The sequence below is a fragment of the Gadus chalcogrammus genome, unplaced genomic scaffold (assembly GCF_026213295.1).
Source record: "Gadus chalcogrammus isolate NIFS_2021 unplaced genomic scaffold, NIFS_Gcha_1.0 GACHA069, whole genome shotgun sequence".
NCBI classification, from domain to species: domain Eukaryota; kingdom Metazoa; phylum Chordata; class Actinopteri; order Gadiformes; family Gadidae; genus Gadus; species Gadus chalcogrammus.
In genome coordinates, this window is record NW_026613504.1 from 535,705 (window position 1) to 559,727 (window position 24,023).

A 24,023-nucleotide genomic window follows, 5' to 3' on the forward strand; every position below is an offset into this window, starting at 1 on the left:
AAATCATACTATACTATAATCATGCTATTAACTTTTTTTTTTTTTTTATTGTTTTCAAATGATCCATGTTCTCTTCATTCATCTTTTTTATTTTAATCATTTCTGTATTTTGGGGGGTATTCATATTGTATCTGTATATACTTTTTTATGCATCATGTATTAATGATGAATGACTGTGCTAATAATCATGTCGGTGTTAATAAAGAATGTTAACTGTCAAATGTTTCACGGTTCTATGGTCACAATACATCCGTCCATCAGAGGGGATGCACACAGACCGCAGAGATGGCTGTTGTACACACTACGTTCGACCCTAGACTTCAACACCCGTTCAGCATGGTAGTATCGGGACCTTCAAACAGCGGCAAAACCTACTTTGTCAAAACAATCATTGAAAATATGGATCGTTATTCTCAGAAAAGATTGAGAATATAGTATATGTTTATTCATGCTGGCAGCCCATATATGATGATTTGCTTAAAATAAGGAACATTCACTTTGTAGAAGGGATCCCCAAATCTCTATGTGATGATGAAATCTTACCAGTCCATACTAGAAATCTGCTCATTATTGACGACTTGATGAACGATGCATGCAATAATATAGAGGTTCAGTACGTTTTTACCAAATATGTACACCATCGTAATCTCAGTTGTATGTATCTGGTCCAGAATTTATTTATGCAGGGTAAAACCAGCCGTACAATTAGTCTAAATACCAATTACATGGTTTTGTTTAAGAACCCTCGTGACAAATATCAGATTATTTTGATAGCCAAACAGATGTTTCCATGCAAGACAAAATATTTTCTAGAAGCCTTTAACGATGCGATCGACATGCCTTACGGCTATCTGCTTGTAGACTTTAAAGCCATGACCCCAGACAACATGAGACTTAGAACAGATATATTGTCAGACCGGCATGTTGTATACACTCAGAGAGCCAAAGTGATTAGCCCAAAAGACCATGTCCTCACGTATAAGTAGAAATCGTGAGCGTCTTAAGCAACTATATAGCGCCCCTCCGGCCCAACGTAAAGTTATCCTCAGGACAGCCGACTTTATCAACTCGCTGTGTGAAATAGCCTTGAACATTTTACAAGGCAAAATACCTCTGACTCCACGCCAGCATACGAAATTGCGTAGACGAAAGAAGGACCTCTGAATACTCGCCAATAAAAATGTACTAATATCTAGAAAGAAAAGACTAATCAATCAGACTGGTGGATTTCTTCTACCCCTGCTGTCTGTGGCCATACCGTTGTTTACAAGCCTGTTCTCAAGAGGAGGGTGATTATAATGGATCATACGCACAAGATGTATCTAGTTCCTCAACATCAGCTTGATGCCTTAAAGCATACCCAACCCAGGGATTCTGTTAGACAGACTGCTGAAAATGAGCTGGATAAGGCCATTGCGATGGTGTTGAACACTCCCGATACAGACCTATATGAAAAAGCGGCCAGGTACGGTGCTGTCCTGCAGCGTTATCTATCCATGGTAAAGCAAGGGCAGCGCGAGCATGGAGAATTAACTGTCACTTGCTGAGGGGGACCCAGTTCATACGCCTATGGCGGCACAGCATAGTGTTTATGACGATGATGGCACCGGCGATCATATTTATAAGGATATAATGAAACATATACCCGTCAGAAGCAAGCGCAATACCAGACATATCCTGGACTCTTTAAAGAAATCTAAAAATGTTTCATGGACGGACAAGGGGGAGATCATATTACAAGGCGAAACTATTAAGGGGTCCCATATGTTTGATTTGTTAAAGAATGTTACCGCCCCTTACCATGTTGTCCAATCCGTCAGACCACAGGGATGGAATGTATTTCTGAAATCTTTAGCCAGTAATAATATACCACTTTCGGCTATCCCTAATAAACAGCTCAGACAAACTGTAGACATGTATAAGCATAGTCCCGTCACTACGGACGCCAATGCGATGGCCTCCGTCCCTGTCTCATCTGATAAAAGGAGGAAACGCAAGCAGCCATTGTCATCTATTACTTCCCCTGGAATGCATATGGCCGAGTGGTTACCATTTTAAATTATGTATCTAAATGTATGTGTTATCCGTAAAAATATAAGAAAACAGTACGACTAAAATGTAATCAAATTATTGTATTTTTATTATCAATACAGAAAACAACCATAACAACAACAACAACACATGTTACATGTTACATCCGCATACACATGACTGCACACACATCATATCATGTTCATTACAGACATTAGGTTGTACACGGTTAACAAAGTCATAAACCTTTTCATCATTACGGGGTAAATTATCCCCATACATTTTCAAAAACTTTTGATAGGATACCCCTTTTTGCATATTAAACAAGAAAAAAACACAATGATGCCCACATGCTGTACTTGACGGATCCTGGACCTGTTGTGTAGAATGATCAACATCTATACAGTGCTGATCGAGAAAACGCTGTATGGTCTCAGGAAACTCAGAGTATGAGGGAGGGTTGCCGAAGGAGTCGAAAAAGTAACCCTGTCTCTCATCCGTAATATAGATAGCTAGCCAATGTGCACCGGACATATGTGAAGGTTCGGTGTTGACCACCATCATTGCCGGCCTCTGATGAATTTCCCGGGGTAGGTGATTACACGGTAACGCACCAAGAAAATATGCCTTGTGTGCCATTTTCTGACACACGGCTGTTAGCTCTATAGTATTCATATCGCACCACCTTTTTCAGTAATAGTCCAACAGCACCTGCCGTCTATTTGATATTTCTATAACAGAATCATGAACTGCATAACATATCAAATTGACCGTTGTAGCCAATGCTGCTCTGAATCGTGCCTCTAGCCTCACATTCCCTGTTCTGACTAGCGATACATGTTGTCCACAGCCCTCATCTGCCTCAAGGTTGAAACAAAATAATGCATACCCGTCCCCGAATTCCTTATGATTAATGGCTATTTCTCTATCTTTGAGCTGTCGACCTGTAGCCTGAATGAGCTGGAAATATTCTCGTGTATAGAGGCCATTTATAAAGTCAGGCTGAAAGGGTTTAGAGGGATATGCTTGACCGTCGCAATATAGGGATAAGAACTCAATGCCGAAATGCTGGAATCTGAAAGGATTCCTGGCATAGCTCCCTGTGAATGCTTCGTTATTCACAAAACCTATAATAACCATCTTGGGTATTTGGCCTAGAAATAGATTATCCTGTGTGCATATACGGCTGCCCGCAGCGATGGATACATTCTTTAGACATACCCTATCAACAGGGTATTTAACGTTGGCTTGGTTTAACGCACGGGCATGTGCCAGCTTGACGCCTGGTGCTACCGATACCTTTTTAATGAAAACATTTGCAGACACTATAGAGACACGGTATTCCACAGCACCATCGGACATGAGACAGAAATCATTTTTTGCTCTAAAGAATCTCATGCGGAGATCAACTCCGTTAATCAACAGTTTCTCCTGAAAAAACATATCGACGTGTATAGGGGATATCAGCTCCACTATACGACTTCGCCCCGTATATTCACTCCTTGTCGTTAAGCCTAGATTGAGGCCTCCAGGAAGAATCTCGTCCATATGTTCGTGTGTGTCTTTCTGGAATAGACCACAGCCAAATTGGGTGTCTAATGTTCAGTTTCCATAGTTTAGCAGGCATTCTATTATGCCTCTGTACGGATAGGTGTTTGACGACTGGGTGATAAGCCTATCACCCAGAGTAATATCTACTTGGGAGAATAACGTGCATCCTGGATAGTTAATCAGTCCCACGGGTGCCGCCGGAGCCAAGTCTGTTCCATCAGGATTAGTAATCTTGATCCTCAGGTGTAAATACGTGTTGTTTAGATCTATATAGTCTTCGCTACTGGCCGATACAAAGAACTCTGGGTCCACCATCTGTTAGCGCCGATAGCGGGGTTATTTCAATATATGTACTTTTTTCTATCGAAGTCTGCGTCATCGTCAGGGAGAAGAGATCCAGTTCGCTCTTAATGCATTCGTCTGACATGTTATGTAGCAACGCCATTGTTATTCAACCCTCCTGCTATACTAGATGAATATATCGTTAGCTGCCCTTCTAAAACGACGGGTTGCCACCTTCCTGCTCCTTTTAGGTTTGGATCTCTTTTTGATAGATGCCAATCTTTTATTCTGTTTACGACGTCGTGCCGGTGCACGGGTACGCCCACAACCTATAGGAGGATACTTTGTTGCCCTTCGGGCATATACCCTCATGCCTGCCCCCTGCTGTTTGGGCGTAGATGCAGCATGGGCTATGTTGGTCATAACGTCGCCTATAATATGTTTAGCAGCAGTCTTCAGATGAGGCTTTGCTATGCTAACCCCTCGCCTAAATAACGGAATAGCCATTCTAAAGAGGCTACGGAACATCCCTCCGATGCCAGCTCCATATTGTGTGCTGCTACCCTCATAGCCAGGTAGCCCACTCCCTGCTTGGTTTAAATAATACTGAACATATTTGTTCTCATCGTAAGGCGGTCTATACCCCCTCATCCCTATAGATGGTACTATGAATTCTACTGTTTTACAGGTCTAAAATGCAGCTTGAGTATCACTTTACCATATGTGAATTTTATATTTGTATTCTGGTCAGACTTTAGATCGATTTCAATATCTCCAAGAGGGTCTCGGGCTACGTGTACGTAATGCGGCTTGTCGAACATGTGAATGCAGTGTCTCCTGCTGGTGTCGGTTATATTAATACTCCTTAGCAGGGGGACATAACTATCTCCGACCAGCTGATGGTCGACAATGTCGCTATATATGAACATGTTGTAACACACGCCGTGAATATCGGTGGGATGGGGGGCGTATGCTGCATACGATTTATGGGCTGGTAGCTTGACCCCTGCATCGAAACCCAGCATAGCAGCCAGTTTTCCTCTAAAGACGATAGATATGTGATCATCTCCTTCTACATAAACGCGGTTTCTAATACCTTCATGATTTAGTATAACTCTACCGCCAGGATCATGTTTGGCACAAGTCTTGTTGATTTGTAGTAATAACGATCCGATACTCTCATAAAGCCCACCAACTAATAGACATGATGTCCTATAACCCGTTTTACCATCGTGAACGGTCATCGTAGCATCCTCGGTAGGAAAACTATGCCAGCTGCATGGGTACTGAGCTTCAATTAGGCCTACTTCATAGGGCTGCTTGGTGTGTATAGATTTTGCTAATTTAGTTCTAAAATTCCATATCTTATTTTGTGGGTAGATCCCTGCCGATGCATTACTCGCTAGAGTCACATAGAAACCCCCAGACACCTCCTTATCCATCGTACACTCTGGTTATAATGGATTGTATGTCTCTTGTATGTCTCTTTACGCATTGACTAGTGTCTTTTCAGCTATCCATGAATTGAATGCCTCCGGCCAACCCAGCCATTTGACATAGAGCAGATTCTTAGACCCCTCCCTTTTTCTATCTATAATCTTTTCTATTTTATACACCTTGTTTTTAGACACTATAACTTTTTGTAGCTCTTGCTCATAAAATGTTCCATGGACAGGGGCACCTGCATAGTCTTGCAGCTTATAGACTGGAGGACACCTTGCTATGCGCTGCGATGTTACAAAATATTCATCTGTAAATGTCTGCTCCTTTCGAAATGTAGCTCTGACTTTTGAAATTCTAACCGTGTCACCAACATCGTATCTAAACACCACCATCGGCTCTTGAGTGGTTTTGTATAGCGTATTAAACGCTGTTTTCTCATTATCTTTATCAACACTGACCGGGGTCATTTTTATCGATCTATGATATGAATGGTTATAAGCATGGACCATATCCTGTAGTTTATCCACATATCGTTTGGAGTTGGCAGCTGTTAAATATCTCCACATGCGGGTTTTCAGAGTCCTGTTGAAGCGTTCCACTATACTGGCCTTGGTCTCGTTAGATGTAGAGAAATGTTTGACATTGTACCGCTCCATCAAACGTTGAAAGATCTTGTTATAAAATTCTTTGCCAGCGTCAGTCTGCAGTTTATCGGGGGTACGCCCTTCACCAAGAATATCATCAAAAGCTTTAGCGACGTCGATACCCCTCTTGGATGGTAACGAACGAACCCATGCATGTTTTGAGAATACATCGATGCACGTCAACAGAAAATGCACACCATCATTTTCGGATGCATACTCTGCCATATCCACTAAATCAGCTTGGAACTGTCTATCTATCCCACTAACCAATACTCTATTTCTGCGGAAATGTATCGGTGCAGGTACATGCAGGGTGTAGGGATCCTGCTTCAGCAGCCATTTCTTGATATATTTTAGTGGAGGTACTGCACCCTCACTATGCTCGAGGGCCGTTCTTAGTTTATTGATGCCGCCGTAACCCCCTGGTCCGGAGGGATCATAATAAGTCTTATGCAGCCGTTTATCCATGTCGTATGCCTGTGACAAAAAAACGAATACTGAAACACTGATCAGAGTTATCCATCCTTTTATTTAAAATGTCTGTCCGCTCAAAACAATTCTCAGATAAAGTTTACAGGCAGTTTTATTTTTCTGCACCATTTTACAAGCCATCATTCTAGCAGTTCTAATACCCTCGGCGTTTGAGGCATTATTCAACTTCAAGACATCCGATACAAAAGCACATATACACATGACATGTCCGACGGTAAAACAGTCATCATCGGGGAAATGGGTAAATATTTCAGCTAACATTTGATCAGTAGGTTTATCATACAAGAATTTCATGACCAGATCATTCCAACCCTTATACGTGCATTTGATATAAGCATTATGTTGGACATACGTATCATTTTCTATGGCAGCATACATCAAAACGGATAGTCTATCTGATACATACTTGCTATCCGCATCATACGCATAAGAAAACAACACCCCCATTATAACCGCCACCTGACAACAGGCTTTGGTTTGCCTAATGACAATGTAGGATGCCACATTTGTATGGCTTCATGTATCAGAAGCAGATGTTCATCGGACACACCTTCGGTGGTCATTAAATCCAGTTTTTCGGTATCATAGGTATTGCATATTAAATCACATAGATAAGATTCGACCACACCATAGATTTTTCCGGGGGACACAGTCAACCCTGTAGTCTTCTTTAAAACAGTTTCTAAAAGTAACAGGAAGGGGTGTCTGTCCAGGATAACACAAATGTCATGGTAGTGGGATTCGTAGTGATGATGTGTCGCTCCCTGCAGGCATGAATGGCGTCATTGACTTGGGCAATCACACTGGCATCCCCAGCAGGCCGCTTGCTTCTGATGGCTGATGATGGCTACCACACAGAGCCCCGTGGTAAATCGCAGAACAGCCAGCGATGCAGGGTTTAAACGGATCTGTATTGATACAGGCCATCCGTCATCTCTCATAGCAGTGTCCACCTCCAGCTCACTGTCCTCTCCGATGTGTAGGAAGGTCAGATTCAATCCGGTCAGATAGACGGCATACTCTTGAAGCCAGTGGGGTCCGGGTTGTACAGCCTTTAAATCAGCAGTCTCCATAGCCACACCCCCACTTTGCACATGTTCATCATTGACCTGTGCTGCATAGCGTATCAAAAATATACCATTAGAATATGAAAAAAAAAAAAAAAAAACACACACACATATTAATATAAGGTATAGCCTATCAAAAAACACATTTAAAAAGGAAAATAAAACACCCTTAATACTACTAGCATGTACCCCCACCTTCTTATACATTGCTGACATTTTCTAATGCTAGCATAACCCTAAACATACTCAAACACACCATGTACCCCCTCATCAAACCCAGACGACTCAAACAGGCACATTCAGCATTCATCATCAGTTGTGCTCCATGGTTCTTCATTCGTCTTAGCCATAGAATAAATCTCTGCAAAAATTCCACGTAGTGCAGACAAATCAGCCCACTGCATGAAAAAGACATTATCAAAATAATCAGCAGCTTCTAAAACACTGGTGCGTAGAGGAGAGCTACCGATGCAATGCATATCATAGCACTGTGGTAGCTCGTCTGTATCAACACAGCGTCTGAAAAAAATGAACTCCTGTGGTCTCTTCGTATGATAGTTTGCATCCATGCGATGAATCCTCGATTCATACTGAAAGGTCCATTGGAATACATGGGTTCCCGCATGCCATGTACCTCGGACACCGTCTAGCATTGGGGAAAATTTCTCCAAGAAAAAATTCCATTCGTGAACGTTCAACCGCCACTCTGTAGCACAATCTTTAACATTCAAAATAACACAGCCATCGACCCATGATATTACATACTCCAAGCCGTATTCGCCAACGTGGGTGAATGAATCCCCGGCACTCCGGTCTCTCAAGCCTAAAACAGGCCTCGTTCTTTTGAGTGGAGCATTAAGGCCTCTACATACCTCCGGATACGGACAGTTTCGTCCGGTCCCGGAGGTGTTTCGTCCGGAAATGGGTCCGTCGCCTCTGAGCTTACGAATCCAGAGTGCTCCGGGAGAACCGGAGCAATACCACCGGAAATCGAGGCGGCAGTATATGGTCAAAAGTCAGACTCAGACCAATCGCGAACATAGATAGAGTAGTATAATCTATCTATCTATCCATCTATCCATCCATCCACCCATCTATATATTTATATATATATTGTATTTGACGTTTTGTACTTATATTATACTATATACCTGACATTTTTATTTTATTGTTTATTGTTATTGTTCCCCTGCTTTGGCAATGAGTTGTAACTGGTCATTTTACAACATTTTGAGGAGATAATCTGCGGGTTGGTGAGGGGTGTCACATGCCACCGCACACTTTTTGCACTTTTTTTTCGGATGACACAAAGCAAAATCATCTCTACAGATGTCATGTTTGCGATTGTCGATGACGTTAATTTGTGAAACGACAGTCACTGCCCTCTAGAGGATGTCCAGTCAATAAATACCGGCATCGACAATCTCAAAATCTATCAGTCTCAAACATGCCATCTGTACAGGAGTTGATGTTACTTTGTCTCATCAGAAATCGCAGACAAAGGCGCAAAAAGTGTAAGCGGCGGTGGCATGTGAGACCGCTCAATGAGAACCGTCACATTAACGGCGAGTTTGTTTCTTTAGATTTGCCGATGAGAGAGCTAGACGACGAAAGGCACTTCCAATACTTTAGGATGTCTGCCGTTACTTTTGATAGATTGCTCGGCCTGGTAGCCCCGAGGACACACCATGCTGCGTCCCACAGAGTGCCCGTGAGCGATGCTGAGCGTCTGGCGGTCACACTCCGTTTTCTGGCAGCAGGGATCAGCCAGCAAGCCCTGGCAGCCAGCTACAAATTGGGCAATGTAACGGTCAGCAATATCTATAAGGAGGTATGTCAGGCTCTGTGGGCTGGGCTGAAGGAAGAGGTTCAGTTTCCGCAAGTCGCGCAATGGGGGGCTATCAGCGATGACTTCTGGACGAAGTGGGATTACCCCAATTGTATTGGAGCAATTGATGGCAAGCACGTCCGCGTCAATGTGCCAGCCAACAGTGGCAGTACCTTTTTCAACTATAAAGGTTATTTTAGCTTTATTTTGATGGCTGTCTGTGATGCCAATTACCGCTTCACCTTCATCGACATCGGAGCCTTCGGAAGGGAAAGTGATGCTGGGGTCTTTGTTCGGACGGAGTTTGGAGCGCAGCTCATTCAGGGACAACTCCCTCTGCCGCCACACGCGCCTCGGCCTGGGACAGATGTGCTGACACCGCCTGTTTTTGTTGCGGATGAGGCCTTCCCCCAGAAGGTCAACATCATGCGCCCATACCCAGGTAAGTGAATGGAATAGCCTATCAAATGAAATATATCAATTTATATAGACCACTACAACAATAAAATGTGTTTCCATGCTAACTAGTGTAATGTATACCCAAACTGCCACACACATTAAAACTAATGAATCAGTTATTTTATTAAACTACAGCCTCAGGGCTCTCACAGCAATACCTTCTGTCCATTGTTGCAACATCTCTTCTGATTATAAGAACCACAACTTTAGCCCACCTAGACTATTTCATTTCACAGAACTCCTTGAACTTGCAAGCATACATTTATTGCCTGACTTAATATGGCTCTATAGCATGCTCTTTAGCTCTTGCTGCATTTGTATTATTGGTTCAAGAAGGACCAAGGTTTTCTAATAAGAATGTTCTGTTAATAGGATCTCAACAACTGTCTCAGGACCAGAAGGTGTACAATTACCGGCACTCAAGGGCAAGGCGGGTCATTGAAAATGCCTTTGGCATCCTTGCTGCCAGGTGGCGAATACTGGGAAGGGCTATGGAGTGTTCCATTGACACAGCTGAGGATGTCACGAAGGCTTGTGTGGCTCTCCACAACTTTTTATCAAAAGGAGACCAATCCCTGCCTGAACAAAACCGCTACATACCCCCAGGAATGGTCGACAGGGATGGTGCACCTGGAAAATGGCGACAGGTGGTCCAGGGAGACACCAACCTTATTCGCACCCGACGCATCACAGCCGCAAGAGCCACCCAGGATGGCATGGCTGTCAGGGAACTCTTCAAAGAGTACTTTCAGACATAGCCAGGCAGGATTGACTGGCAGGACAGGCAGGTCAGACGTGGCACGCTGCATGAAGATGTTTGATTTAATGTATATGTTACTGTCAGGGACAGTCTGTTTTTTGTTTGAATAAAATTTGTTCTTTAAACCATACATTGTATATACAATCTCTGGGCATAACCGTACATAAATAACAAACAAATGTTATTAGTGTGCTAATTTATTTATTTTTAGCACTAAAGTGCAACGGTATCAAAGGCACTTAACTGAAATAACAGTACAAAAACAATACAATTCAGGGGTCTTCAATATAGATGGAACATTTGGGAACATAACAAATAATAAATAAAAATTAAATGTGCAACAGTGTCAAAGGCACTTAACATTTTAAATAACCGTCGAATAATAGAATGAAAAAAAAGTTTATTGGAACAGAACTAATAATAATGTACACCCCTATAAATAATTCAGCATTAGCTGCTGGATCTCCTTCATCAGCTTTTTGCCATCTGAGGCTGGAAGGTCCTGAAGAACGGTGTTCAGGTAGCCCGTGAAACTGTTGAACACATTTTTACTCTCCCGTTCTTCACACCGCCACTCCTGCAGTGTTTCCAGCAGTGCTGCATCAACAGGATCCGGCACCTCTGTAGTTCTCCTCCTCCTCTTCGTGGCTCCAGGGTGAGAGCTCTGAGAAGGGGGGAGGCTTCCCACATCAGTTGGTGGTGGAGGTGATGGTGGTGGTGGTGGTGCTGAAGACGATCCAGGCTGTGAACTGGCCACCTCCGCCGCCGCCGCCACCTCCTCCGCTTCCTCCTCCTCCTCCTCAGCTTGATCTTGAGTCTATTAGAAGTAAAAAATATATCATTAACTCTAAACTCCAACACAACATTATTTGTTTATAAAATATTTTCATTGGTGAGATGGCAAGGATTGTGGATCCAACTGTATTTGACAGAGGACAGATGTAGATTACTAGTGAAAGAAGATTGGCTTTCAGTCTTGTACAGTTTATTTCTAAAGTATGTTTGATTAAAAGTGTTTCAATAGACTCGGTAAATAGGTAGAAACGACAGCAAACAACTCAACAATATTAATAATTTTACAAAGCAGACATAAAAGATAGGCCTACTTACATCAAAGTTGGACGAGGTGTTTCGGTGTCTGATGTGCACCTTCAGCCACGCCAATTGTTTGAAGATGGGATGTTCTGGGCCCCCAGCAGCATCCCCACTCTTCTTTGACAGGTCCTTATTATGTGCTCGGACAAATCTGTCCCTTGCAAGATTCCATTTTATTTTAACATTTTTCACGGGCAGTTCAACGGCATGCGCTATTTCCTCCCAGCTGTTAATACATTTTTGTTTGTCGCGATGCCCTGGCACGGTACAATCAAACAGGTGGGGATACCCCCTCACCAACTCGCAGATCCTCTCCTCTAAATTTTTAGCCATTTTTTTAAATGTCCCGTTCTCTCTTCTTTGTTTGGTTTATATTCGCGATTGGTCTGACTTTTAACCATATACTGCCGCCTCGATTTCCGGTGGTATTGCTCCGGTTCTCCCGGAGCACTCTGGATTCGTAAGCTCAGAGGCGACGGACCCATTTCCGGACGAAACACCTCCGGGACCGGACGAAACTGTCCGTATCCGGAGGTATGTAGAGGCCTTTAAGCAGTACCGCATCTCCACAACTATTGACATAGTTAGACACAGGCGTACTAAAGTCGGACATACCATCAGGCATCTGGTTTTCAATGTCCTCATTGCTCGACGCAGAGTCGTCCATGGCGGGAGAAGACAATGGTGACGGGGTACGAGGGCCCCTATACAACCAAATAGCACTATCTGATCTACGGGTTTCTTCTGATGAGCAGTCCATGTTGAATGAAAAGAACACTGCAGACAACTTGATGAATGCGGGGACCCTACAGCAGCCGTTGCCCCCTTTTTAAACTATGTTTATGACCCGTCATAAAACATAAACAGGAAGTGGCACCTGTGAATAGGGATGCCCCCTCCACCCCCACCCCCTCCCCAACCGGAAGTGAGTGCAGATAGGAATTGACCCATAGGGGATATAGTATATACTACTAAGCTCACATTTAGAAAAGCACGATTGGCTTGAAATTTGTCACATGGAAAGAGATGCCTTCAGGGTTCACAAAAAAAAATCTGACAGACAGTTGCGACAGGCTGATTACAACCGATTACAACCACACATTCACTGAATGGTCAAATTATCGTATTTTTGGCCTTTTTTGGGATTATTGATCGTACATCGTACAGAGGGCCAAATTATCGTACAAATACGATAATTATTGTACACCTGGCAACACTGCCCCGGCAACCCCCAACACGGTCTCACTCACGTGCAGGCCCCCACCCTCGTGTTCTTCCAAGGCCCTCCCCCAGCTGACCTAATGATTCGCCCCCACACTGATTGACAAGAAGAACATTACAATACATGCACATAGAACAACTGGCATAACGGACAACGAAATACAATGCAACACATAACACAAACTATTTAACTGTCCCAGGGTCGCTACAATATCGTAAATACGAATTCGTTCTCAGCCTATTTTTGCAATTTATTTACCGTGTTACTATGGCAGAATAAAGAATAAATTCATGCATTATCATTCAACTTGAACATGTGTTTTTACAGTATAGAGTGGTGGAGAGGGATGACGTATGTTGGCAAACCCGGAAGTGAGCGTCGCCCTCGGTTCCCTTGACAAAAAGCCAACGGGTTTTCCATTGGATTTTGGATTATTGCAGAAAAATCCTCAACTCCTCAAAAACGGAAAATAAATAAATAAATAAAAATAACTGTGCTCCAAAGAACGAAGTGTAAACCAATGCATTCTGAATGGGAGTGTTTCTCCGATTTTTCCATGCTACACAACGAAATGTAAACCCATGCAAATAAAGACTTCATGGTCATAATAATTTAAATATCATTAATCTACTACTGAGTGTGTAGGGAGGTATTCTATTTTTTTCAACGGGGCTGAATCCAGTCACTTGACCGTCATGGTTGCTATGGTGGTTGCTATCGACCGCCCCCTCTAATACTCGTGGCTCTAAAGGTGCGGCCACACCAAACGTGTACCTCGCGCATAAAATCGTCAATTTTTCCATAGGGAACCATTGGTTTACGCGCGTATGAGACGCGTACACACGTTACATGCGCTAAAGCAACATTTTACCCGCGTATGAGGCGCGTATATTTACGCGCGTATATATACGCGCGTACGCGAGGAGTTAAAAAAATTTAACTTTTTACGCTCATACGCATGACGATTAGCCGCGTTGCCCAATCAGCGTTGAGCTTGACCCGACGTCACTGGCAGAGAGTAGTGAGCTTGGACAGAAGCATACGGCCGACATCTTTCTTTATTCTGTGTGGAAATAGTAACATAGTTACGCAATTAAATGCTTTTATGGAAACATTTCTAGCGAGAAATGTGCATTTTACTTTCATAATGTTCGCTCGGTGAATGTGAAGGATGTTTGGTTTGATAGTTATGACGAAGAGGGAACGCTCCGTTCACTTGCATGGACAGAGTCTCTGGTTACTAAGCAACCTCAACGTCTTGGCGGACTATATATCTGCTGATCAACACTACGAATGCTGGAAACACACCAGACACACCATGTGAAGTTATTGAACCCGATTATTGTTATTTATATCCGAGATTATTTAATCTAACCCGATCTAAACTCTATCACCCAAACACGGCGGCGTTTGGGTTTCCTACCTCGGACTCCAGCGCAGCCACGGCCGACAACTTTCTTTATTCTGGGTGGAAATAGTAACATAGTTACGCCATTAAATGCGTTTATGGAAACATTTTTAGCGAGAAATGTGCATTTTACTTTCGTAATGTTCGCTCGGTGAATGTGAAGGATGTTTGGTTTGATAGTTATGACGAAGAGGGAACGCTCCGTTCACTTGCATGGACATGGACTCATCTAGGCGCGTAGGAGCGTAGGCGCGTTAGGAGCGTATGCCCATTTTTGACACAAAATGGTCAAGCAACATTTTAGCTGCGTTACGAGCGTAAAAATTACACGAGATACGCGTCTGGTGTGTTCGTACCATAAAAACCACGCGGCAAAGGAGCTGCCGTCAATTGGGTTGTTTTTGTCGTAAACTAGGTGGTGAAAAATGGTTGAAAAATAGACAGATATTCCAAGGTATCCTTAAAAGGCAGCTTGGATGTGTTTATTTTCTGCAGTTTAGACTTCTTCTATAACTAATTTTTGAAAGCAAAACACCAAGGTCATTGATTTAACGAGGGAGGGTTATTTGAAACAATTTATTAAATAAATATTTGTTAGAGGTCATTCCTTCTCCTGATTTTACTTCCTATTTATGTCTAGGGTAAACCCCTACTGTCCACAAGCATCCCCCCCCTCCCCATATGGATTTGGAGAATTGTTGCCACGTCCCAGTGGTGGAGGTATCATATATATATATGAAAGAGGGCATTCAATTATAGCCTACTACAATGATCAATTAGGAGGCCGAAGCCCTAAAGGAAGTGATGCAATAGGTGACTGAGTCGACAACATTTAAGTCAGCTGTATAGGGTCTCTTATATATCAAAGGGGGTCTCAAGGGACGCATACGCTTCAACCTGTGGCTCCAGCACTACAGGAAATGACTCAGCAAGTGCTCCATCTCGTTGCAACTCACCCAGCGGCTCGCTTGCAAGATTTTGGCCTGAAGTTCTTCCCAGACCTACACCCTAGCCATCCAACATGCATATCTGAGAATCAGGCCTCTCTCTAATAATGACAAAAAGTTATGAGAGAAACACACATTAACTTTTTGTTATCTCATAAGCGGCGTGGTGCCGGCTCCTTTTGACCCCAGACTTCAAAAACGTGGCCACAGGCCAGCTGTGTCTACACACCTTTAGCCACAAATGTACACCTCCTTCCCACAAAAAATGGGGACTAGAAACTAACCTCTGTCTTATGTACATTTACTGTACTGTTGGAGGTCACGCCCCTTTGCCGACCCTTTCGAGATAGCTAGGGATGCTAAAATGTTTACACAGATTTCCCGGGGCCCCGTGAACGACATATCCGAGATTTGGAGTTCTAGCCCTTAGAGAAAAAAAGTTTTCCCAAATGGAGTGTCATTTGGACAAAGCCCCTCAGAAGTGTAGCCTGCAAGACCTAATGGTTCAGAATGTGGTGGAAAAACAGTTTTTGAGATAGGAAGGTCCTACCGCCCTGAAATTTGAATACCTTATTCTAGGGCCTAACTGGGACCTCCGCACCGAAACTTGGCCCGGTCAGACCCCGAGGGCAGGAAGGGGGGGCCTGCCCTCGGGGTCTGACCGGGCCAAGTTTCGGGCAGGAAGGGCCTCTTGGCTTGGCACTGGTGGATTCCGGAAATATGCACCAGTCCTGGGGAACTGATACTAACTGGTTAGACGTAACGACGAACTGGCGCCGGCTGGTAGGAGATCCCCGGCTGAAGTAGGGAATATGGTGATTGGTGATTGTAGACTGGTGTGTCAGGAGAAGGACCACTGGCGTCAAGTAGCCACTAGATGGAGGTATTGGACCGCGTAGCAGGACGCGGCGTGACATATTACCCGATAAGGATCAAATCCTGCAGTGTTGTGTGGATTAGTGACAAGTCAATAAGAAGCTTTTCTCCATGGTGCCTCTTCCGAATCATTATCTGAGGTAATCTGTCCATTGCATGATTTCCATTGGACAGGAAGAGTTAATGATTTTCAGATGCTGTGTACATACGAGCCGTTTCATTGTTAATAGTCTCAATGTGGATTTTTGTGTTGCATGCTTATTGACCAATGAGTTGACTATCTATTTTCTCTGAACTGTTTCTCTCTGTTGAGGCAGAAGTGTACTTACTGAGGGCAGCTCTTCTGTTGGACGCATCACCTCAGATCATTTGACTAACAACAGCATGTGTGACTGGTTGCTCCTCATTTTTCAGGACAACAGAAGTGATTCACGAGGTGTTCCTGGATGGGAGGCAGTTGATTGCTTGGTGGAGAACCTGGTAAACCTCAACCGCACAATAACCGCTTTGTCAACAGCAGAGATAGCTGAAAGGGTGTGACTGTATTCCAGGATAAATTACATGGTCAATTTTCCCTCCAAATACACTTTAGAATGAGAGCAGAGGACCCCTCCAGGGCCATGGAGAGCTTCAAGGAAACAAATCGACTCTCACCTGGTCAACAAGCAGCTAAGAGGTAAACCTATAGTTTATACACAAGTTATTCATATGTATCATGTTTTATTATAACATGTTACAGTTAAGCAATATGACGCAGACAGTCATGTTCTGTATGTCCTCATAGCATTGATAACTCTTTAATAACAAATTTAGACAGGCGGACTCCTATCAGTAATCAAATTGTGAAGGGGGGTTGTACTGTATATCATGATCATACGCCTCTTCAATTCAATCAGGTGGATTGGACTAATTATAGTTATGAAAGTATGAAAAATCAACAGGTGAAATAAAGTACTACTGTATATAAAAAATAAGAGCAAAATAACATTTGAATACAATTAAATCACAGTATATGTCATTATGTGTATGTGTGCAGATTATACTGTCCAAAAAACAGTATTGAATGTCCAACATATATATAGCCGGATATGGCTAGAGTGACTGTGTGCAGTATTCCACAGAAATGTGAAAGACGGAAACAATCTGTTGTATAATATTGATAATATCACCACCACCCCCTCTCAGCAATACCACCTGTCAGCATTGATCAATCATCAGGGTTTAATCATCACCCAAAATGGAGGCTGCAAAAGGCAGACAGGAACGGGTGGCTAGAGGGGAGCCACCAAAAAGGTGACTCAGCCAAGAGGGCTATCACTATCAGTGTAAAACATGTGGTCAGTCCAAAAGTAGAACCACTGGACATTCCGAAATCAAGGGAAAGAGGTACTGTCCAACAACTGGACGGAACCATTACAGATTGGAAAGAACCTGTTGACAATGCTGCATATAGACTAAGCTAAGGCTTATCCTATATGTTATTAGTGTTCAGTTCAAGAACGTGAAGTGTACATTTTTGTAGTTTTTATATGAGTGAATTGAGAATTTTTTTCTGTCTTGTTCAAATATCAAAGTGTACTTTTTAATTGTTATAATAGTAAATATGTTTAGATATATTCGTTAGATAAAAGATTGTGTGAGAAAATGTTTCAAGTCAAACATACAGAAAAAGCTAAGGTTTTATGAAAGTAATGCTTGTATGGTCTTACAGAACAACAACTAATGATGCCTCTCTCTACCCTTTAATTTCGTCTCCCACATTAGCAGTCCCTTTGCCCTTTATTTGGCCGTAAGATGGGGCAAAAGGGACCCAAATTCAGGTTATTGTGTTAAAATCTTGACGTCATGAAAGGTTTGATGTGGGCTTCAGTTGGTTGATTGGTATATTTGGTATATTTCTTTGCTCTTTTTAGGTTTCATGAACATTCGTTCCAATTCAATATATCTAAATTCTGATCCTGTAGAAAACCAGATGGTCACATGGGGACTAAAACCCTTGACATTCCGTCTGATAGGAGACCCTCGCCCCTCCTCCCCCGCATCATCAGGCTATTGTCATGGAAACAGCAGCATGCGAAAGCGGAGACTTCGGATGGGCACGCACAAGGCTGGTTGAGTTCATATATATATACACTCATCTCGGTCCGCACAGTTAAATGTCCTGTGTTCAGATTCCATGCGTCTTCAGTAGTTTAGTATAAGAACAAGGTTTACTCCTTTAGGATGATCATTTAGAGACACCGACATAACTTATGTGAACTATTAGTTTGAGAATTCAGACTGCTTACTGGGCGCCACTGAATACGTTTTCCACTATGGAGTTCCCCATCGACAGCCTGTTTCATCAAGCGATGAAGATGACTCTCCTGATGGGATTAATGGCGGTGAACACCAGAGCCATCGAGACGGGTAAGAGGATGCGACTTTAGATCAGCACGTCTAACTAGTTTCATTGCCGGCATTCCACTTCACTTCAATCACGTTAACATACTTTATTACCAGGTTTCTGGTTACTGTAATAGCCTACTCTAATAATAACCTTTCTCTTCTCCTTCCTCCCTCCCCTCCTCTTCAGCGTTTAAGATCTTAGATTGGGTCCAAACTTTCCATTATGTGATTAATTACAACCGGCTGGCGATACTCTTGGCTCCTTGCCTACTCTGGACTTCTTATAACAGATCATTATACAACCAAATATTCGATTTAAACAAAATATTTGATATAGGTCTTAGCTAACTTTTAATATTGGTGTAATTAGCCAACATTTTTATTATATACAGACTATACTAAGTATTTTGTTTACATTTTAAATAAAATAGGATAGAACTAGGATACTAGTGGTATTTCTTCTTGTCTTCATTTTCAGTATAGCTTATTCATTCTACTTACACGATATTCCTTAATTTGTGTGTCAGTGAAGCTCATCATAGTAAAGTTGGAGCCTTCATCTAGTGCCGGTATCAATACATCAATCAATACAATACAATACATTGAGAGCAGGATAACACAAAGCCGGCAGCAGCTCGCCTTTAGGAAAAGGATTTGAGAAAGTGTTCACTAAGTGTATACCATCCGCCCCTCAACCACCCTGCTCCCAAGGATTGGCTCTGAGTTGGACCCTACATGATAGCATCTTAAAAGTGCTGAATTATAAGTGTGAAGAAGAAGAAGCTTTACTGGGCACTCTGTCCATGCGGGATTCCCCCCCCCCCCCCAAACACACACACACACACACACACACACACACATAACCTGTATGGTATGAACTAGCGGGGCAACAATGGGGGCTCACGGCCTTCTTGGGACATTCCGGGAGGTCAGAGCAGAGCGACTTAGTGGTCTTCCATGGCAACAGAGCTAATAAACCCTGAGGCGGCAGTAAATCCAGGCGTTACTTGGCCTGCATCCCAGCCATGGGGGCGTGTGGTCAGGGGGGTGGGTCTGGGACCGCCTGAAAAGGATCTGTCTCCCCCATTTGCTCTCTGCTCATACCCACTTTAACTTGCGGTGTGAGATGAGCAGCCTCATGATGTAAAGTTACTAAATATACAAATAACGAGTAGCCTCCACATTACGCCTTTCCTACATTCTGTATTCAAGGAGAGTAAAGTAGTAGCAAGTAATAATATCATCCATCAAATCAAAGGGAAAAAAACGTTATTCCCACAGTTAGTCATCATCATCGTCTTTTGTTCAGGCCATGTACATTCAGATGAAGGAGAACCCATGTCATTTGTCTTTTATGTTTTACAAAAATAGGAGAACCAAAGCTCATCCTTTTGTCAACCACATCCTTAACTTCAAATAAACAATGCATTTTGATGAAGGATTATTCAGACACATATTTGTTCTCTTGTTTCTCGACAGTGAACGTGGTGGACTTCTGCGGTCAGACCATCAAGGGGGACGGCATGGTGGTGAACTCGCATAAGGACTCTAAGAAGTACTACTTTGTGACCATGGGCACCGACTGCCACCTCACCATGCAGGCCGCATCCCCCCGGGACAAGATCCAGTTCCACTTCCGCTTCTTCCTGGTGTACAGTTTGTTGAGGGTGGCCCCGCTCAGTCCCGCCCCGCCCTCCCCCCGGGGGTCTGCCCCCCTAGACAGCCCCCGCCCGGACCCCGGGCCTGGCCAGGGGCCCGAGGACCCCTGCCACGCTGGCTCCTACCTCCAGTTCTACGACGGCAGGGAGAGGAGCTCCCCGCCAGTGGGCCCCCCGCTGTGTGGGAAGAGCCCCCCACGGCCGGTGCTCTCCACGGGGGACTACCTGACGCTGAGGCTGGTGACCCGGGGGACCCAGCCCCGCGTGGACTTCGTGGGGGACTTCACCTCCTTCAGGCTGGGTGAGGCTCAGTGTTTCAGAGAGAAAGAGCTTTGAGATATTCTTTTCTTTTATCTTATTTGACTTTATCTTCCTTGGCACCAAAATGTATGTTTTCCATGCCAATAAAGCCCTTTGAATCCTGAGTCTTGAATATAAAGGAATTCCACACGTTTTAGAAAGGAAAGACCTGTCTGCATATTTTGTTATTGTTCTCACACTCAACTCTGTACATCATAGGGCTCTATAGAGATACTGTCCGTGTTCTTGAAATGGCCCCTAAAAGCTCTCAGATGCATCTTTGTCAAAGCTGCATGAAAGATGAAAGATTTGCATCCTCGTCCTTATTCTAATCTTCAGGGTTCAACCAATCCGAATGCAGTGGGGAGCCGTACTTTACCTGTCGCAATGGCAAGTGTATTCCTCTGAGTCTGGTGTGTGATGACAAAGGAATCGACAACTGTGGGGATGGAAGCGACCTGGAAGAGAACCTGACTTCTGGATGCAAAGGTCAGCCAGCTATCTGTAAAGGGCAGTGGAGTGATGATATTATGCTAACATGAATCATTCTCCAAAACACCACACAACATATTAGTTCCAATACAAACTAAATATTGGAGTATAATTTAAGATAAGTTTTCTTCCACGTAAACTTAAACCGAATCTTCTGAATTTCCTTTTCCTAACCCCAGATAATGTCTTCCCAACATTTCAGGGGGTCAGTTGGTAGCTCACACATCGCCGCCCACCATTGCAACGTCCGCTGGAGCGTCTGTCCTGACCACAGCGCCGGCCTCCACAGGTATGAACTGTGGCGCGCCGGACAGTGCGCACAACCTGGAGTCAGCCACAGGTGAGGGCGCCGCTGCCACCACAAACGCCCACCTCACCCTCACACGTTTACATCTAATCGGATGTGACTTACAAATCAGATTTGGAATAATTCATCTCAAGTCTGGTAGCAGACCAGCTCCAGTCTGGATTGAGGGGAACTCAGCAATTGCAGACTTGGCCAGCACTAGTCAGATGTTCATGGTGGGAGGACACTAATGTGATTTGAAAAAGGTATCAAATCAACACTGTATAAATACATTCATAAATAATTCCTTCTGAAGCTTTATCCACATGTGTTTCTGATCAGCAGAATGTCTCTTGAACGATACGGGGAGCAAGACATGATGCGACCCTTGCAGCTTGTGGTTTCCGGGCTCTGTACTCATCTGTCTTTACACTCATCAGGGTGAGCTGTTCAGTAAAACCAGGAGAGGTGAGCAGGATGAAGTGACCCATCCTTCATGTCTCTTCCCCCCCCCCCCCCCCCCCCCCCGCCCCTGTAGCCTCCACGGTCCCCGTGTCCCTGCTGGCTCTGTACGTGGCGCTGGGCGTGCTGGGCGCCGCCCTGCTGCTGTGCTGGTGCTGCTGGTCCCCGGCCTGGTTCCTCTGGCGCTTCAGCGTCTGCCGCCACCTGCCCTGCTGCAACGCCACCTGCTCCGCCTGCCAGCTCTGCCTGCGGGGCTGCGGCCACCATGGAGAGAACCGGCCCATCAAGGTCACCCCCCACAACCCCGTCAGCGGAACACTGCTGAGGCCCGTAGCCCCAGACGCTAACGTAAGCAGCACTACTGTAGCCGTATGAGCCACCTGAGTGGCGAACGCTAGCAGCACTACTGTGGCCGTATGAGCCGCGTGATTGGCTGTATCTATGTATCCATGCCCACAATGTAAAAAGCGTGAAAAAGTTTAGAAGTCTAACAATAAACTAGGCTTTTGTTTATTTGGTGTATTGTCTGTTTGAGGGGAGGAGATGAGGAGACAGGAGTTAGTTTCTTCATTTAGTGTGGATGTGCACTATTTCTTTGAAAATGATCCTAAAATAAAACAGGTTTTGTATAATGATATGACAGTTGAGGTGATGCAGGGTACATTATACTTTGAAACGAATAGTCTTTTTATTATTATTACTCAGAAAGGTACTTTCTGTATCTTTTGTTGTACATTGTCTGTTAATAAGCAGTATCTCAATGTTGATCGAATGCTGTATAAACCATTAAAGCTTTAGAAAAAAAAAGAATACTCTGTTTTATTCGATATATGGTTTCATATGGTTTTCCTTTGTATGTTTTGGTTTTCATATGTTTTGTGATTGTAAAATTAAATATGTAACTAACATTTGTGCAAAACTTGCACACAGGTTTTTTATTTTTTCAATTCTTCAAAATGTATGAAGTGTACCTTCTCCCTCCGGCCAAGCTGCCTTCCTGTAAGGGTTCAGTCTGATTGCGTAGCTTGGCTTCAACATAGGCTATAGTACAGTGGTCTGGACTACTCTTGTTCGACATCCTTCTACCAGCAGTAGAAGGATGCCTCAATTAGAATAATGGGATTTAGTTTTAGTAAAGAGTACAGAATCCGTGTATGGTTCGTTCTTTGAATATTCCAATTTAAAGCAAAATCAGAAAAAAAAAATTAACAGTCGTTTTTTGGTTTTTCTGATTTAGTTTTGAATCGGAAAAAGGGCAAAAGGAATACATAAATAAACTGCATTTTATTTGTGTTAGTGTGTTTTGTGTGTTGGTTTTTTAAACCCGAAACACAAAAACAAAAATAGATACATTTATAGTTATAGGCTACACCAGATGGCAGAACGCAGCGAAGAAAAAAGAACCAACCACCTAAACCAGCAATAGACTGTCTAATTATATTTAGCCTTAGTTATGGCCGCACTTGAACCTCATGGTGATTTTATTTCGTGAACTATTTGACACTGGAAAGACACACGACGCGATCAGTACCGCTCTAAAGCAATCTGGTGCTCCGTTTTGATGGTGAGGAGGTTCTGTGTGGAGCACCACCTTCGTAGGAGATATCTAGTTTCCGATTTAGTTTCAAATCGTCCACTTGCAGAATAAGTCGCCGGCTCCCACGGAGAACGATAAAGCTGGCCATTGTAGAATGCGAGAGACTCAATGGAACGTTTGAAACGTCTTTATATGTATTTTTTTTTAATCCGCGTGCCATTTTCCCGGCAATCATTGCGGTTATATCTAAATATCACGCAAACAAAACAAGCAACTGGATTATTCCGTTTTCCCGTTTCGATTTAAAAAACAGAAAAATACAGTTTATTTGTTTATTCCTTTTGCCCTATTTCGGTTTCAAAACCAAATCAGAAAAAAACAAAAAACGACTGTTAATTGTTTTTTCTGATTTTGTTTTAAATCGGAATATTCAAAGAACGAACCATACACGGATTGTACAGTTCTGTAATGTGTCTCAAACGACCCTCTAAGGCCCCGTCCACACGAAGCCGAAACGGGCGAAACCGTTCCGGTTTCGATCTATCCGGTTTCGGAGTATCTCCGTAAAGACGGAGTCAAGCGAAACCGGGTAGATCTGTAGAAACGCTGTAGTACGCATGCCAGGCCCATAAGGGGCGCTGCTTCTGCTACAGAAATCCAGAAGAAAATTAAATAAGAAGAAGGGGCGAGCATGTGCATAAAGGCTGCCCCCCGAACCACTAACAACACAAACAAACAGTCAGTCAACAGTCTCAATAAATAATGGCTTAGCAACCCAACAAGGGACATGATCTG

At 43.5% G+C, this 24,023-nt stretch overlaps 2 protein-coding genes and 1 long non-coding RNA gene across 3 annotated transcripts; all 3 read left to right on the plus strand.

The window, feature by feature from the left end:
- Positions 1 to 8,933: 8,933 nt before the first annotated feature.
- Positions 8,934 to 10,555, plus strand: LOC130378180 (uncharacterized). Its single transcript, XM_056585067.1, has 2 exons — positions 8,934 to 9,780; positions 10,170 to 10,555. The coding sequence occupies exons 1-2, from the start codon at positions 8,958 to 8,960 to the stop codon at positions 10,553 to 10,555; spliced, it is 1,209 nt and encodes a 402-aa protein (XP_056441042.1). The 5' UTR covers positions 8,934 to 8,957.
- Positions 10,556 to 16,048: 5,493 nt separating this feature from the next.
- Positions 16,049 to 18,825, plus strand: LOC130378192 (uncharacterized). Its single transcript, XR_008894542.1, has 4 exons — positions 16,049 to 16,245; positions 16,520 to 16,585; positions 16,698 to 16,781; positions 18,121 to 18,825. It is a non-coding gene; the product is annotated as an uncharacterized LOC130378192 (long non-coding RNA).
- Positions 18,826 to 19,926: 1,101 nt separating this feature from the next.
- ldlrad2 (low density lipoprotein receptor class A domain containing 2) lies at positions 19,927 to 22,828 on the plus strand. Its single transcript, XM_056585068.1, has 4 exons — positions 19,927 to 20,452; positions 20,791 to 20,940; positions 21,146 to 21,283; positions 21,768 to 22,828. Exons 1-4 carry the CDS (start codon positions 19,927 to 19,929, stop codon positions 22,064 to 22,066), a joined length of 1,113 nt encoding a protein of 370 aa, XP_056441043.1. The 3' UTR covers positions 22,067 to 22,828.
- The last annotated feature ends 1,195 nt before the right edge of the window (positions 22,829 to 24,023 follow it).

What these genes read in the sequence shown, in the direction of transcription:
- LOC130378180 (XM_056585067.1), top strand. Translation starts at nt 8,958, where the DNA reads ATGCCATCTGTACAGGAGTTGATGTTACTTTGTCTCATCAGAAATCGC. An exon ending in CATCATGCGCCCATACCCAG is followed by an intron (nt 9,781 to 10,169) that starts GTAAGTGAATGG and finishes TTCTGTTAATAG; the next exon opens with GATCTCAACAACTGTCTCAG.
- ldlrad2 (XM_056585068.1), top strand. Translation starts at nt 19,927, where the DNA reads ATGAAGGATTATTCAGACACATATTTGTTCTCTTGTTTCTCGACAGTG. An exon ending in CTTCACCTCCTTCAGGCTGG is followed by an intron (nt 20,453 to 20,790) that starts GTGAGGCTCAGT and finishes TCTAATCTTCAG; the next exon opens with GGTTCAACCAATCCGAATGC. An exon ending in CAACCTGGAGTCAGCCACAG is followed by an intron (nt 21,284 to 21,767) that starts GTGAGGGCGCCG and finishes CCGCCCCTGTAG; the next exon opens with CCTCCACGGTCCCCGTGTCC.